Below are 17,645 nucleotides of genomic sequence, written 5' to 3' on the forward strand. Positions count from 1 at the left end.
GGAAATTGATAAGATAAAAGCCCTACCTGTGAATTAATTTGTGTGGACTCAATAATACTTATCGAGTATTCGTTGCGTTCAAACGTTGGACTATTATCGTTTACATCTTGTACTTCAACTAAAATTGTCAAATTGGCCGTTAACGTTGGTTCGCCCAAATCCGAGGCCGTAACAATCAAAGCATGTCGCTGAGCAGTTTCATAATCTAAATGATGTAGCAGCGTTAAATGACCGGTTTCGGCGTCGATGCTAAATAAATTTGGATTACTCTTTCGATCGCCGGTCGACAACGATGATGATAACGAAATGGTATTTGTGGTGTGCATGTCATCAACATTAGTCAAACGATACCGAACCGTGCCACTTTTGCCTGAATCTTTATCATGCGCATTTGCTGCATACAGAGGTGTGCCCAATTCAGCATTTTCCGGTATCGAAATTCGAACCGTTGTCGATTCAAATTCGGGAGCATTATCATTAACGTCTTCAATATAAATTGTCACTTGTGTATGAGCATAATCGGGTGGATCGCCCGATGTTGCTTGAACATTTAGTAAAACTTGTGATTTTGTCTCATGATCCAATTTATTTGCAATTCGAATATTTCCGGACGATGCATCGATGCTGAAGTAATCATCTGGATCACCGCCGTAAATTGAGTATTTTGTTATACTTCGACTCCCTGCATTTGAAAATATTAATTCGTTTTATAACATTTTTACTTGATTTTTCTGTGTTTATTAGATTTAATTTATATTTTAAACGGAAATTCTTCTTACCTGAATCGCTGCTCGTTGCCAAAACTGACCCAATAACCGTACCACGGGCAACGTCCTCTTTCACCGAATACGTGTATCGTGATTTCTCAAAGATTGGTGGACGATGCATCGAATCAATGACATTAATGTAAACGATTGCATCTTGTGATGATCTTAAGCCACCTCCATCGGTGGCCGAAATGTTTAATTTGTAATTGGGTTGTGTACGGCTTGACAGCATACTTGGTTTGTTTACAAAAATCTCACCAGAAACGCGCTCAATACGAAATATGGCCGCCTCATTTCCACCAACAATGCGATATGATACGGTACCAAAACGATCCGAATCCAAATCGGATGCCACAACTGAAACGATTGCCGTTGATCCAGCCGATGCTTCACGTATAGATACATTGTATTCCGCTGGATAGAAGATCGGTGCATTGTCATTAAAATCGGTTACTTGAATCTTAACAATGGCCGTCGTACTCAAGCCACCTGCACGTTTTCAGCCAAACGATCGAACGAAAAAAAGAAACGAGAAATGCACAAAAGAATTTACTTATTTGCAATTGGATAGGAGATTGAGAAGTTAATCATTCGTTATTTATGTAGCTAAAGAAAATCAATTTATCTCTGTGATTATTGTAGCGATTCACAAGCATAATGATAGGTTTACTGTTCTTTCTGGTATGCCAATGTACATTTCAAAGCGTTCAAAGTAGTAAATTCATTATATTTTTTTTCCATCGAATGCGAAATGTGATATAGAGGAGGAAAAAAAAGCACATTGAAAAACTGGAAAATGCTATCAAACTATCGGTATGATCACGGTGAAGAAAACGATTTTCGTGCTCCCAATGTCAACCATCTCTCTTTCTATGTGCAATTGCTTAATGAAAGAATTTCATTTCATTTCGCTAGTTTATCAATTGTGTACAAAGCTACCAATTAATGCATTTTTTAATACGAGCAAATTGAATTGCCACGATTTGGTTGGGCTACAAAGTAAATCGGTTCGGTTTTTTTCTAACATAAATGACCGTATCAAAGAGAAATGCTTTTCTGATGATGCCGTGAACCTTTTTTTGGCATGAATGAGCTTTCCAATTTAAAAGTGTGTTTTTTCTGCTGGTGCTGTAGTTGCACGAAACCGAGTTCTTCATCATTTCATCCGTCTGTTTTGCTGTCATCATTTTATTTAAAAAGAAACTGTCTTTTGTAGGATTCGTTTTATAGTTTGTCACAGCTTGAAATGCCTACTACGCAAAATCCGATAATATGCATTAAAAAAATATTTTTTTATGTCATTTTACCATAAAATTTTCACTCGCGGGTCTAGGAACTAATAAAACATTTTATCGACGATTTGATTGGTCTGAATGTAGCAAAATCATCAAAACCGAACGCTTGAACACTACTTGGCATTACTCAAAATTTTATGTTTGCTTATTTTTCATTTCATTTTTTTTACAATTTCTGTCTGATTGTTTGTTGAACTGGAAATGTTACCTTGATCGGTGGCTATTATCGGGAATTCATACGAGCTGCGTGTCTCAAAGTCCAATGTGCCACTGATGCATATGTCGCCGGTGGTATGTTTCACTTCAAATTCCATCATCTTTTTGAAGCCATCACCAAGCGTATAATTTACCATAGCATTCACACCACAATCCGGATCGCTTGCCGAGACCTGTACGATAAAAAAGACAGAAAAAAAACAATAAAATGATGAGAAAAAAGCGTTAAAATTGGACATCCATAAAACTAGATAAAATGCGTGCTTTGACATTGCGAATGCGAATATGAACAGCCCATTCCAGTCACAACAGACGAAACAGATCGAATTACAATAGCAAATTAATATAATGCGCAATGTGTCACCGGGGGGTTTTTTATGATACCTATTTGAATTTTGTCTTTTTTGTTCGTTTGTTTGAATCACAGTTGTGTGTTGCCAATATATACGATGATTATGTGATGATAAGAAAAATGTTTTCTAAATTATGTAATAAAAAGTCAATTTTGTTGAGGTAGAAAAAAAACGATACCCACATATCTCACATGTAAATCTGGGCGTGAAATCATTTAATTAAAATTAAATCATCACAAAGTACAGTTGAATAACATGAATTTGATGATTAAAAACATGAGTCTGCTTATTTAAAATAACAAAAAAAAAACCGAAGATATTGATGATAATGAGGTCGTTTTACGGAAAATAAAGAACAAATCTTTGAAAAGAATTTACTCTTTACAGACATGGTGTGACCCCAAACATATGTTGCCAAAATGAACGAACGAAAAAAAAGAGATTAGTGGTTATAATAAGCGAGAATGGAATGAATTGCGGATTCTCATAGCGATAACAAGTTCATTTAACTGTGCGCATTTGATTTGTTTTTCTCTTTCTTTTTCTCTTTCGCGCACACACATCCAAAGTTGAAAGGCTTTTATATTATTATTTGCTGATTTATCGCGATTAATCCAGGACGTGTTCTACATTCAATTAAATGAATTTCCAGTGAATGGAGATATAATCCGCCTCATAGAGAATGAACCAGAACTTCTATCATTATCTTAAATTGGTTCTTCTTACATTTTTTCCCACTTTTTTTTCCTACCATACACACACACTCATATATACTCAATCACCTCTCGAAATAATTTTCTTCTATGAATCGCCCCATAATTATGACTATTTGTGCTTCTGAGTTTGAACACACACACACACACACATATGTATAAATACCAAACATACACAGCAAACATAGCACATGCAAAGAAGTTATAATGATGGTAAAATATCCGCCATTTTACAACATTAATTATAAGCTCAATTATTTCTACCGACCAATCCAAGACGAACGATTGAAGCGACTATGTAGTTGCAATCGTTCTTCTCTCTCTCTCTCTCTTTATTTCTTTTCATTTCATTTTGATGTATGCGATGTGCACTTGGCACATAATGGCCCCCGCTCGTTGCAAGTGTATTTATTATAATTTTGCTAAATGCCAGGTATTTCGCGGTAAAACACATGTACAACACGTATTTGGTGGAAGACGAACGAGACTGTGAAAATTGCCAAGTGCAACAATGCAATGCATGATGACGTTTCAGGGCCGATCGCAATAGCATGCAACATACGCATGTGCATTTGATATCATTCCATCAAAGTGATGGACTGGCTTGTATTCATGGTTTTTGGTTTAACCACTTTTTTTCTATTCAGATGATGTACTTTTCTCTTTGATGCGCGTCTAGATCATTTTAGACCAGATTATGTGACCAGCAACGCAAAAGTGTCAAAACAAAATAAAACAAAAAATAATATCATATCCACAACAAAGTGACATGAATCACAATTTTCGCGAAATGAAATATAATGTGCGTGCACCATGATAAAGATACACAATAAAGTGACTAATAATTACTGCATGAAATGCATTACGATGCGAGCACACAAAACATAAAGTGAAAGACAGAGAGTGAAACGAGAAGAGAATGAGATGAAATAACGAAATAAAAAGGAAACAAAAGTCAGCAACAACACAATAACGACGACGATGACGACGACAAAGAAAACACAAGAAATGAGTATAAAAGAGGCAAATCGACGAAGCAGAATAAAAGAATCGCTCAGCGATTTTATTTATCAACCAACCGAGAAAGGGAAGGTTGTGCCTGTTTTGATGGCAAGCACCAACCAACGTCAAGAATATTATCATATTATTATTATTTTTCGGTGCTCTGTGTATGCTTTTTTTCATGTTCTTTTGGCTCTCAACTCAGTGCACTTTTTGACATGCATTGTCTCTGTCTGTACGCACACATTCAGGCATTTATCGGTCTGTGTGGCTCCCAGTGTGCAAACGTTGAAGTCATCCGAAACCATCAGTTATTACTTTTTAAGAGTTAAAATGAGAAAGAGATTGGAATGAAAAAAGATATCATGCACCAATATATTTCGAAAAAAATACACATCGAAATTATTATATAATATCATGCGGTTGTTAGTTATATGCTCGTCATTAGTTTTATGATTATTATAAATCCCTTGATTAGACTCACTGATTAGCCGAAGGATGTTGGATCGCAGGTTTTTTATTAATAAATCTATCTTGCTGGCATGGTTGTTTCATGAAAATATAAAAAAAAGTGACGACTAATTTTTTTCTGACCGAACATGGAAGAGAAAAAAATTACGAGAGTTGAATGTGATGTCCGATCTTTTCTCAACGCATTTCTTTACCAGTTTTCTATTTAACATGTTTTCACCCTCCTAGACGAAACGAGAAAAATTGTGGTCAGCACGAAGTAGCAAACAGAAATAGAGATTACATTACATATTCCAAACATCACTTGAATTGTACGCTATAAAAATTACGTGCACGTTTTTGATTGAGTATGCAAAATATTGTTAATAAGTTTAATTGAAAGTGGCTGCCATTTACTGCACCGTACTTGAGATGGTGAAAAAGAAATGTTCAACCAATGTACAACCAAAACGTTCAATTGAGTGTAGTGGATGACAGTCGATTTGCATTGCATGTTTTAAACTATCGATGCTTATGCGATAGAGCGCTAGAATATACCGTGAAATGTGATATTATGTTGCTGCCGAAGTTGCTGCAACAGCTCAAGAATCTATTTTCGAATTCACAAGGTGTTTTTATTCAATAATATTTGGCGTACATATGCGACGGTGAGGTTCGCCAACAAGGCAGCCATCGTGTTTGGGCGTCTCACAAACACACACAATATTCACATAATGTTTTTTTTTTTTTGGTTCGTTGAATACGACAACGATAAACTGTTAAACGATGTCACAATTTACCGAAACGAAGAAGAGGATAAAGCTCATACTCAATTTCTTATTTTACTTGGCAATGATACACGATGAAACGCAGTTTTTGCCATTGTATGGTAATTTTTTGATACTTTTTTTCCATTTCGTTGGCATTTTCCATGTGTGTGTATGAGCGAACTTGTGTATAACTTTCAAACAAAGATGCATTTTTCAATTTCAGAAAAAAACGGATTCGTTTCTCTTTCTTCTTCTATGCATATGCTTGGGTCAGATGATCTCGTCTGCGCTGAATCTTCTTTTCCATGTACCATCATGATTTGATGCTACCGTGAGCAAATCGAACAATTTTACAAGAGAAACGGACAGGGACAAAGAAAGAGAGAGAGAGAGAGACGGGATAATCGAAGCCAGAAAAAGAATGTATTTCGATGTTTATACGCATTGGAGTTCGGATCACATAAAATATGCCGAGGAATGGCTTGGCAACACAGAAAAAAGCGTGTGCGCAAGAGAAAAATGTTTAACCTTCAATAAACAGCTCCTAAATAGCAATAGAAGTCAATTGCATTTACAGCAGCATAATAAGCTACCATTTACATATTTTGTGCACGCACATCGCAGATGGTCTTGGTGAATTTCGAAATTTTCTTTTTTTTTGTGTGTGTGTGTGTGTGTGCCTTTGATTGAAACTCTTTCGAATCAAGAGATGCTGAAAAGAGATGAAATTACTAAAGAAAAAGATGCAACGAAAGAGACAAAGAGAAAGATAGAGCCGCAGATCAAAAGGCGATTTCATCTTTATTAGTGCAAATCGTAATGCGCCTTGTCGGTAATTACCAGCCTCAAAGAGAAATTATGATGAGCTCTTGATTAATACCATGAGATACCGTTTTCAATATTATGCCAAAAATCTCGAATCGTTTCATTTTATTATTATTAAATGGAGACTCATTCTTGATCTCTTCAGCTTACATAAAGTGTATTTTTCTTTCTGCGTGTCGTCTCAACGGTTCATCTTTCTATCGTTAGTGAAAAATGCTAATAAAATGCTCATTGTTTCGAGATATATATAGAGAGAGAGCATCATTACGTTCATATGTTGGTTGGAATTGTATTCGTTTCTCTGCCGTACGCTTCAATCGGCTCTATTCAATACGGATCCAAAATGTTTTCGTTTATTTTGTGTGTAAGGAAATTCTTTGTTGTGCTATGCCTAGCCAATTTTGTTGTGGAAAGGCTCGCGCTTCTCTTTAACAATAAAATCGATGAAATAGCTTGATGGTTTAATTAACTTTGCGTTCTTGTATTCTATTTCTCTCGATTTGATCCAAGACAGTATAAGTCCGAGCAGAAGGTACTGAGCGAGAGACAAAGCGAAAGCAAAAAAAAAGAGAAAAACATTTCGAATCCAATCCACTTACAACATATTCACGTATTAGCGGAATGTATGCAATCGTTTAATGCGCATCTTGGCCACGGTTGTGCGATGCCTTGCGAATCATATGAGAAAATACTTAAAATTTTTAACGGCCATCGTAATTATACGTACAATACAAGTAATCAAATCGATGCCATGGATGTGCTCGTGTATGAAATAAAACGAACATTTTAGCTCAATAATGAATATTTTTCATCTGCATGGTGTTTATCAGCCAGTGAAATGGTTTGCGAATGCATTTTTTTCTCTCCACTGGTATGAAAAGGTTGCTGCTAAACAAAAACAACTATTTAGCTATTCGCAAGCGATTACCATCGGAGCCATTTTTGGATGAAACTTTTTAAATGCCGCATGCATTGTCACAGAAATCTTCGGCGGTTGAAAAAAAAAAAGATATTTAAAAGGCTTCGGCATCCAATCAACGGGGCGAAATAAAAAAAATCCAGCTTGAAAAATAAGTGAAAATTAAATTTCAACTATTTAGACCGCAAATTTATTCGTATCGGAAGCACATTTGAAAACAATACCATTTTAGATAAGGTCGATTTGTGTGTGCGATTTTTCTTCTCTTTAAATATAAAAAAAGCAGCAATTCATTACCATCATTTAAAATTTAAAATAGTTATTTGATATATTCGGTTCGAAACGACAACATATCCAAAGCGAAAGAATATGCAATCGGATCGAAGTGATTGTCGTGAGTTTATTTACTGTTTTTTATTTGCGCTTATGTTTACGCTTTTTCTTCTCTGTTCAATGATACATTTCCTTTGATCTGTGTGTGATCTTTATTCATTTGTATTCTTTTCGAATCTTTTTTTTTCGTCGTATTTTTATTTCGCTTTGTTGTTGTGACGATGTCTTTACCAAGTTTATTCATCAAAATGGTTTATCTCATGTTGTATATTATGCATTTGGATGTGTGTTGTCTCTCATCTCTCTGCCAATTGCATACACAGGCTCAATAGATAAATCGATCTGAGAGAACTTGAAAGGTCATCGTAAACTCTATTCGAATGGAGTTTTTTGTTTGTTTGTTTGTGCATCGTCGTGGTTGTTTTAATTGAGAAAATAGAAGCAAATAATTTTAATTAAAGTTGAAGATTTGAATTTAAACAAAAAGGAAGCGATTTGCTAACAGGAAGAAATAAAGATAACTAATATATGGTTTTTTTTTAAATCAACGACAACAAGACAACAATCAAATTAATGAGCGTACATAACCAAATACGGGTGGAAAATCCATTTCCAAACACTTGGCATATGGCCGATAGAAAGCACAATCTTTGAAACAGACGTAATCGTAACAATACAAAACATTTTCAAGTCGTGAACACCACAATCATTAGATTTGGTTTTTTTTAATGCTCGCGCTTTTTAATGAAATCATTTTCGCCAACTATATACGATTTTCACGGTCCATTATCGACACTCACTTTGGTGAGTGTGTTGCTGCTCCAACTCTGCCACATTTAATTATTTCGGTTGAAATTTTTAGATTATAGATAAAGTAAGTACAACGTGAATCAATATACACACACACACAGTGGAGCCTTCGATTTTGGTGAGATACTCATTTAAATGAATGAAGATCAAAAGGTGAAAGCAAAGTTCAGTGCCAATGTTATCAAGCAGGCGCATAGTTAAGAACGAACTACTTTTCAGAGAAACAACAACAACAAAAATTAGCTGGCCAAATAAAGCCGAGCTAAGCGTGCTAGAGCAAAGAGATAACGAACAATTTCTTGATGATATGTTTTAATGAAACAGAAAATCGAAATTTGCCCTAAAGAAAGCTATAATGCATTTTTTTTTGTTAATGTACTTGCAATTTATCTTCGAAAATCCAGAAAACAATGTCAAAATGCCTACAAATCTATTCGGTGCCGCAGTTAAATGACGAGTTCATTGATGGAATCTATGTATTAGAAAATTTATAGTGCAAAAAAATCATGGATCCATAAATACATTAATTTGATCGAAATATAGTGATAGCCAATGTACACATAAATCAATCGCCTTAACGTTGTTAACCCAATTTAAAATGTACTCGGCCGTATAGCCTTGATCCATGCAGTAAATGTAAGTCATAAGAAATGCATATTATTTTTTTTTTTTGGCTTGTCACAGCATCAAAGTTTTCAGAGAAAGAGCTGCTAGGGTGTTCATCATTCAATTGAAATGGTAGTTAAAAGAGTGGAAAAAGAAATCAAACGGTCGATGCGACGCATCTATTGATGCAAATGCATCGTGTGCGCAAAGCACCAATGAAAATCGACGAAATCATTTTGATTTTTCCGAGTAAAATGTAAATGTGATGTGTTTGTAACGCGTTCTGGTTCAATCGTCATTCTCTCGACTTTGAATTTTGCGTGTGTGCAAATGGAAAATAAAAAGTCGAAACAAACTGCATCAAAGAGCAACAAAGAAAAGAGATTCGACGGAAATCACAGAGAGCAACAGTGTGTATGCTGTATTTCTTCTCTCTACCTCTCTCGTCTTTTCTCATTTGAAACCCCGATTCGCTGTGCAAATCATTTAAAACCTCTTAAATGCGATACAGCTTGATTTCGTCTCGCTCATTTTCTGATACAAATAATAAATTATATGCCATTTACGTTGATATTTAAACAAGATAAATGGATGACAATCATGGATTTTTGTTTTTCATTTTTTATTTTGTATTCAGCGCTCATTTTGAATACGATTTCAATTCAACTATTCAGCTACTGCGTATGTTTGGTCACATTTCTTCTCTTTCAATGCTTTACATATCTACCAATTTTTTTCCTGTTTTTTTTTTTCAACTTCATTCTTTCATTGTTTGAGTTCACTGAAGTTGTTGGTTTTTTTTCTCCTTTTTTCTCTATGCTGTTGTCGTTTTACCTCGCGGCTGCCATTCGATTGTATTCACCAACGATCTACTTGTCACTTAAACTCAGAACTCAGTCTGTATGTTTTTCGATTCCTTTCTCTTCGTCTCCCTCTATTACTGGAGGTGCGCTCAAAAGAAACAGAGATAAAACGCAGTTGGTTTAATCGGTTGTTTATTTGTTTACAGAAAAATAAAAAAAAGAAGCCGAAGCATTTTGTAGCAAAATCCGGGGTTGCATTGTTGTGTCGTCATTATTTTTGTTTTGGAAATAATGTCTAAATGTCCAATTCAGTTATTTGATTCTCATGCTTTTCATGTTAGCGAAAGAGCCGCGCTCTTGCTATTCATGTCCCACACTGAAACTGAAAGGAAAAGCCGAGCTTGGCATTGGTGATGGCGATTTTTTGAAATCGGACAATAAACAAACACATCTCATCATGACTCTGTCTCTTTCTCATTTTCTCGTGCATCCTCTCAGTATGCAAAATTTATTTCAACGTTTTTTTTCTTTCCGCTTTTCAGAAGGCCAGAACATTCAAATTGAATACGCAAACTGAGACATTTAAATAAATATTCATCGCGCAAACATTGCTTGTCGTACGATTGTTGGTCGCAAAAAATGCGCACTTACATACTCACAAAAGAGCACCGAATTTCATTTTCTGTGTGATAAAGAGAATTTTCACTGTGTAAAATCGAATGGGATTGGGATGTTGAACTAATTTAAATAATTCGCTTTATATACCCAAACAAAGACAATTGTTGCACCAAAAATTGGTTCCACCGAATTTGACCATTTGGAAGCTTTTGGCATTTTTGATCTGGAAATTCACAGTGCGAAATTGAATTCAAGCTTAAGAAGAAATAAAACTTAAAATAATCAACAGAATCATGAAGAATATAAAGAGAATGAGCAATAAGGAGAATTTCGAAAAAATCACAGGAAAAAAAAAGTCAAAAGCCGAAGCTCATGTATTCAAATTATCGGTTGCATTTTGGGTGTCCCGGCCAAAATTCGTTTAAATAGGTGCACACAATCTCATACATTGAATCATCATCATCATTCATTGAACTCGATGTGTGTATCGGCATGGGAAGTGAGAATACAACATTTCAAGTCTAATCAAAACTGACTCTTGATGTAATCTTTTCGTCTTGCTGTGCAAACGTTCAAAGTTTAACCAACTAATGAACCGTGCAATGATCACAACGGATGCGCTTGAGATTGTGTGTGTGTGTGTGTACGGATACGCGCAGTGATGCAAGCGCGGGCGAATGTAAAGATGCACATTTCGTGTTCATCGTGCGCATGCAATTTGATATTACGCATATTCAAAGCGGGGATGATTTAAATATATGTATAAATTCATTTGTATTTGAAAATCGTCGACATTAATAGTTGTCGATGGGTAATTGCAAAACCAAAACAAAATAACAAACGAAAACATAACATATAGCAAACATATACAACAATTGTATCGAATTGTGAATGTGAACATGGATTGAGAATGCAATATGTTTGTGAATCGGTTTTGCCAATAAATAAGCGACACAACAACAGTGGAAAAACGACGACGAACAGAAAATAAACCATCAAAGAAGAAAAATAATAGTAATCATTTGAATTCGATGGGGAAAAGAATGTGTGTTCAGCACACAAAATGCAAAAGGACGACAACATGAAATGCAAGATGAAAACACTTGGTATGTTTATACATACAAGACGAAAAACAGGAGATTACGATAAGCCACAACATGCTAAATAGTCTTAATGACACCATCGCGCACACGGCCGAATGAAAAAAGCAGCAGCAACAGCAACCGAATGAAGTTGGATGTATCGATTTATCTATGGTTGGTATCGAATGCAAAGAGCCATTGCTTCAGACCCACAAATCGAAAACCATTTTGAATAGTTAAGCCAACAATAACCGTGCTAAGAACCAACGACGACGACGTCGATGATGATGATTTGCACGTAGTCGTTTACATTTAAAACAAATACGTTTTCGTGGCGGTTACTGAATGCAATTGTTACCATTTGTTTTTAAATATACACTGCCAATTTACTTGGAAGTAATGCTTGATGTATCGATGTATAAACGATTTGAATTTAAAAAATATTTCTGACCTTCAGGGATCCGCAGACAAACTGAGCATTTTTCGGACTTGCACTCGAATTATATCGAAAAATCCGACGTTTTTAAAGCTTGATGATACATCAAGCAGTAAAAACAGTGTGAGTGACAGAGTAAGAGTGGAAAACTTGCAACAATCCTCACTAGCTGAACTCACTTGTTGAATCATTGTACTACAATGTGTGTGCGCTTGGCGTGTGTGTGTTTGCTTTTTTTCTTCAGTTTCTTATGTGTCTCCATATAATTCGCTGCGGTCGAATGCAGATCGGCCACATTTATACATATTTTATTCGATTTCAAAAACCACAAATAAATCATAATACTTCATTTTGATTTCAACAAGTATCGATTCGAATTATGCAAAAAGGATTAAGTGTACAACTGGAAATGGACTGGAATGTCTGCACAAGTAGAAATAAAAAACAACGATCAACAACGATGTTGTTGTTGATTTATTTTTCGTTAAATTTATGTTGCTTTCAATTTGTGGTTTTGCATTGTAGACAAGTGCGAGAGAGTAAATTGATGAAAACACGTATATGGAAAAGTTCATGTTGCGGTGTAAACTTTTATATTATAGCATTTATCGCATCGCATCGCAATGTCAATCACATTGTGCGAAGCAAAAAAGGAAAGACGAAATCAACGAACAAAATTCAATTGAATGTGAAGTACGTGCATAAATTAGAAGCCACATTTAAACAGCTTCAATAAACAATCGAACAGCATATTTTCAGCAAATATGATTATGAAGATTTTTGTTTCTCCCTTCTGGCAAATCGATCGAAGACCACTATAGCTAGAAAGTTAAATGTGAATTATTACTACCGCTCGTTGTATGTTTGTTAGAAATGTTGATGGATTGTCGATCTTTTCTTTCATTTCGTAAATGGTTTTTTGAGTGAAAAGCATTAAGCAAACATCAATTAAGAAAATTGCATGTGCTACATTGCCAACGAATCAGTTATAACGAGAGACGAACAAATCGAAATAAAACGGCAAGTGATGTGTGTGTGTGTGTGTGTATACATATATAAAGTCGCGATCTCTGTGCTGTCCACATCATTTATTCAGACCATTCGTTTGGCAAATCATCGAAATGAGTAATGTGTTTTTATGCGTTCACATCCATTAGACGGACTGTGTGATGACTAAATCGGCCAAGTAGTTATGCTCATTGGTTCAATCATTCCCATTCTCTTCGTCTCTATCTCATTTTCTCCGTCCTCTGTTCTATCTTCGGAGGAATTCCCATGGATTTATGAAATACACTCATTTTTCCCTACGTAAAGCGAATTGGCAATGTGCTGTGTGCGTAACAAATTAAAGATGAAAAGATGCACTACGCGCACGCGCACTCATCGAAGTCAAGAGAAATGAATAACAGAGAGATGAATTCACCATTGTTTGGCGAATGATTCACGTTGACCACTGATGTATGCCTACTACTGTGTGCACGTAACAGCTTCAACTCAACAAGCGCAAATTTATGAATATCACCACGCATATTAATTGGCGAAATCTCCCGCTAAGATCAAAGCGCACAAATACAAAATGCGCCCAATGCCACGGCTCATTTTTATTGCACTTTTGCAATATAAGCGTCTGTCTTTAATTGTAATCGAAATTGAATTATTGAGATGTCAAAAATGCTTAAAGCTTCAAATCAATGAATAACAATATATAATAAGATTTAAGAGAATATATATGCATGCAGTGCAAGTGTTTTAAATAGCGCTTGTGGCTATCTATTGAATGCCTTTTTTTACGCTTGCTCTCAATTTTTCTGTGTGTCTCTAGGAAACCGATAAAATATAATAAGAACATAACATGCGGAGACTTTCATTGAGCACTTACGGCATACGTCATTTGATTCTGACATTTTCCCTTTCTCTTTAGGCCTACTTCCGATTTGTCGGTTTTTCTTTCTGATTTCAGTTTAAAAGTGCCACATAGTGGCATGGCATGTCATATCGTGGCACAAAGAAAATTTTTCATGATGACCGCTCATAATTATTTCAACTCTTTCGCACACATTTAACATGCACGGCAATCACTCAAACACATATACAAAAAAAAACTTTAATCAGTAGACTCGGGAGAGAGACACACACACACACATAGAGAGAGAGAGAGCATCGAATAACAAAAAAAATCATTATCCACAGCTTTAATGATATGTAATTTGCTGAATGTTTTCATACAAAAAAAAATGTGATGATTCTTTGAATCATTTTTGGCGTTCTCAATCTCGACCGAAGCCCAAAGCCAACAGCCATCCATTTCCGTTGAGTGATCACGATAGTAAATATAGCCACGGATCCCACTAATAAAAACTAAATGCTTCTATCGAAATGCAAAATATGCAATTAGAAATTCCAGATGTTCAATCAAGCATTTTCAAATGGACGATGATATGCCGATGAATAAATCGATTTGTTGAAGTTTTCTTCTTTTGTGTTTGAACGATTTCAAAAGCAGTTTCATTTTTTGTGATAGTTTTTTTTTGTTGGTCGGATGGCTTTCACATAGCGAAAGAGTGAGAGAGCATGAGAAATATCTTCTTTTATTGAGTATGGTCGCATATCAGCTATCTTGTAACATTGAAGCTAACAATTACCTACAAAGCGCAACGATGGCAAAAAAAAATGAGAATCATCAACTGAACAAATGATATAGCGTAAAATGTATGAATTGAAAACGTTTTGTTGAAGGATGCCTTTTACTTGAATCATTTAATTTCCTTGGATTTTTATTTCATCTTTGGTTTTTCTCTCTGTTGCACATACTTTTTCTTCACTTCTTGGCTCTCCCGTAAAAATGGCTGTTTTTGTTTTTCTTTTGCTTCATTGTGATTACATTTCTGCTGTTTTTCTTCATACGGTAGCTGTATATAGAAATATCAGCTCACAGAACATCCATATGCAAAGCAGTCAATATCTCAACTTTTTCCTGAGTGGTTCATTCAGTTGTACTTATGGTCGGTTGGTGTGCCGTCGTGCTAAAATGCGACGAGCCCAAAATGAAGAAGCACATACAGAACAGCAGTCAAAGTAGTAGCAAAAGCAGTAGAATGGAGAGGAAAAAAATGGAATTATAAGTTGTTTAAGACAGAACAAAAGACAGAATAGAAGAAAATGGGAAAAAAACGACAGTGAGGCAGGCAAGCAGGCAGGATGGGTAAAATAAGTAAAGCCGTCAAGTGAGAGAAAAAAAAATTGCAATGGTCGTACATAAATAAATTTCAAATCGATAAGACAAACCACTTTGGTTTGGTGTCGACCAAATGCGCTCTCGATTTGTAGTAACATTTTTCCGTGCTCGCAATTTCTTTTTCATCCGTTCAATCGTTTAGCATATAATTTTTCCTTGATTGTGTTTGTGTGAGAGAGGAACATAAATATATGCTCATTCTTTTATCGTAAATTGTAATCGCTATATCTTGGATATTTGTTGTTGTTGTTGTGCTAAACATGTGTGTAAATAATATGATATGGCCAAATGCAAAGAGAGTGAGAAAGCCAAAGCACGCATTTAATCGCACATGCTGTGATCATGAGAAGGGGAAAATTCACACATATTCGCAGAGCATAAGGGATTTCTGGTTGAGGTGGTGAAATAATAATGTTAATGCTATTGGCACTAATGAAAACCCAGCAATTCCATGTGTTTTGTATGTTTAATTCTTTGAAATGCATTTTGCGCATAGAAGATCAGACGAGTCAATCGCCTTCCAATAAATAAATAAACGTTTCTCTTTGATGATACGCGCTCAATGTAAAAAAAAACCCAACTAAACACCGATCGGAGAGAGTTGCAGCTTTTTTCATCTGCCTTATAAATCGCGAACAAAAACAGCCAACAACGAGCTATATAAAATGGCTGAGCTGTTATTGCCTAATACCAATCGATATTTATCGGTATGAAGGTTATAATTGATCTTGCTCTCGCTTCCTCTCTCTCTCTCTGCTCATATCGAAGAGTGAGCCAACGAACATGTTTGTGTGTATTTATTATTGGGTGATGTAGCTGATTCTAGATTATGTTTGTCTCTTTCTCTTTCGTTTTGACCGATTGTAATTTTTCCATTTCCCATTTCATCTGGCTCTCTATCTCACCGTACGCAATATATGTGTGTTTTTTTTTTACTTTTTTGTATTTTGTTTGATGCACATTTGCAATGCAACTTGTTATGTGCTGGCTACAGTTCGATTCTGTTTTGTTTGGTTTCGTTCGTAATTCATGTTATAGTTATATTGACGAATAAATGAAAACGGGGCAAAACAGTTTATTTTTTTTTTTTGAACGCGCAATATCACTCACTTGCATTCGCGCATGAGATGGAACGGAATAAAAAAAATATGAAAATGATGAATGTTCGATGATAAAATGTGCTATTTAAAGAGATTGTTAAAATTAATTTAAACAAAGAGTTTTAAATGAAGAAGAAGAAGAAGTAATACGAAACACCGAGTTCGCAATGCGTTCACAGGCATCCGGCAAAGTAACACGGAATGGAAAAACTCGTTGAATATAAAAAAAATTATCTGAAGTTAAAGAGGAGATGAAAAAAAAATATTGCGAAAAAAGCAGATACTCACACACAAAACACAACGATGAAATTGCGATCGGATTTGATGCCAAAACACTTTGGCAAATATGCGGTTTGAATGTACAACGTTGATATCAAAACGATTTGCTCGCGATGCCAATAAATTCTATGTACCCGCACGCGTATTTTTCGTCTCATTTTTACCCATTCAATTGCATGTACAAATTATTGCAACGATGTTTGGGATGATTTTCAGTTTTGTGTTAAAGGAAATTAAAATGAAAAGAAAGCGAGAGAGACAGAGATGAAAGAAAATATAATACGAAGAAAATTATAATTGTGGCATTAGCTTCGAAATCATGGTATACGTGCGCCGATTTTCTTTCTCTTTGCCTGCCACATCTCGCTCAACAGATCTCTTACTTTGGTGTGTCTTGAGTAGCAAGCATAAAAATCTCCATGCATTTCATTCATATTGGCCATTGTTATTTAGACATGACTCGATCTATTGACTCGAACTCATCTAATATTTATTGAACCATCGAAAAAAAGCACACCATCGCATCCAGAACGATGCACGATGAGAATGCATTAACGAAGACATGCGATTGATTGCAATGAGAATAAGTTGAACTAATAAAACCGTTATTTTGCAACGAAAGAACGAACGCACGAATGAAAAATAAAACTCAATCGCATTCAAATGCGAAAGTACACATCTCGACACATTTTATGTTGGAAAAGCGCTTTTAAGCGATTTCTCAAGTAAATTACATCATATAATATGGAATATCACATCGAATCAGTTGTTTTTTTTTTGTTTTGATTCCATTCTCTAAGCGAATTTGATCGCATCAATCGTTATTTGTTCCCCCTCATAAATGAAATCGATTGAACCGAATTCAAACCCACGAAACAAGCGCACAACATCAACAGAAATCATAGTATAATATCATTAAATTGCGGCATCGCAAGGTCATAAAGTACAACGAAATTTTCACCGTGTGAATCAATCGATCGATGCAGGTTTGGTGTTTGGCCCCAAAAAAAGCCCCAACAATCTCATCATTAAC

The 17,645-nt window shown here is 35.4% G+C and overlaps 1 protein-coding gene across 1 annotated transcript in view; it reads right to left on the reverse strand.

Moving 5' to 3' along the window:
• Nucleotides 1-17,645, reverse strand: part of LOC116341455 (protein dachsous) — an 89,721-nt gene that overhangs the window by 10,216 nt on the left and 61,860 nt on the right. Inside the window, exons 3-5 of the mRNA XM_031768568.1 lie at nt 2,271-2,451; nt 780-1,256; nt 27-682 (exon numbers count right to left, since the gene is read on the reverse strand). Coding sequence (XP_031624428.1) covers nt 27-682; nt 780-1,256; nt 2,271-2,451 — 1,314 coding nt within the window. The remainder of the gene's footprint in view (nt 1-26; nt 683-779; nt 1,257-2,270; nt 2,452-17,645) is intronic.

The sequence above is a fragment of the Contarinia nasturtii genome, unplaced genomic scaffold (assembly GCF_009176525.2).
Source record: "Contarinia nasturtii isolate CC-2019 unplaced genomic scaffold, AAFC_CNas_1.1 Cnas_scaffold_695, whole genome shotgun sequence".
NCBI classification, from domain to species: Eukaryota; Metazoa; Arthropoda; class Insecta; order Diptera; family Cecidomyiidae; genus Contarinia; species Contarinia nasturtii.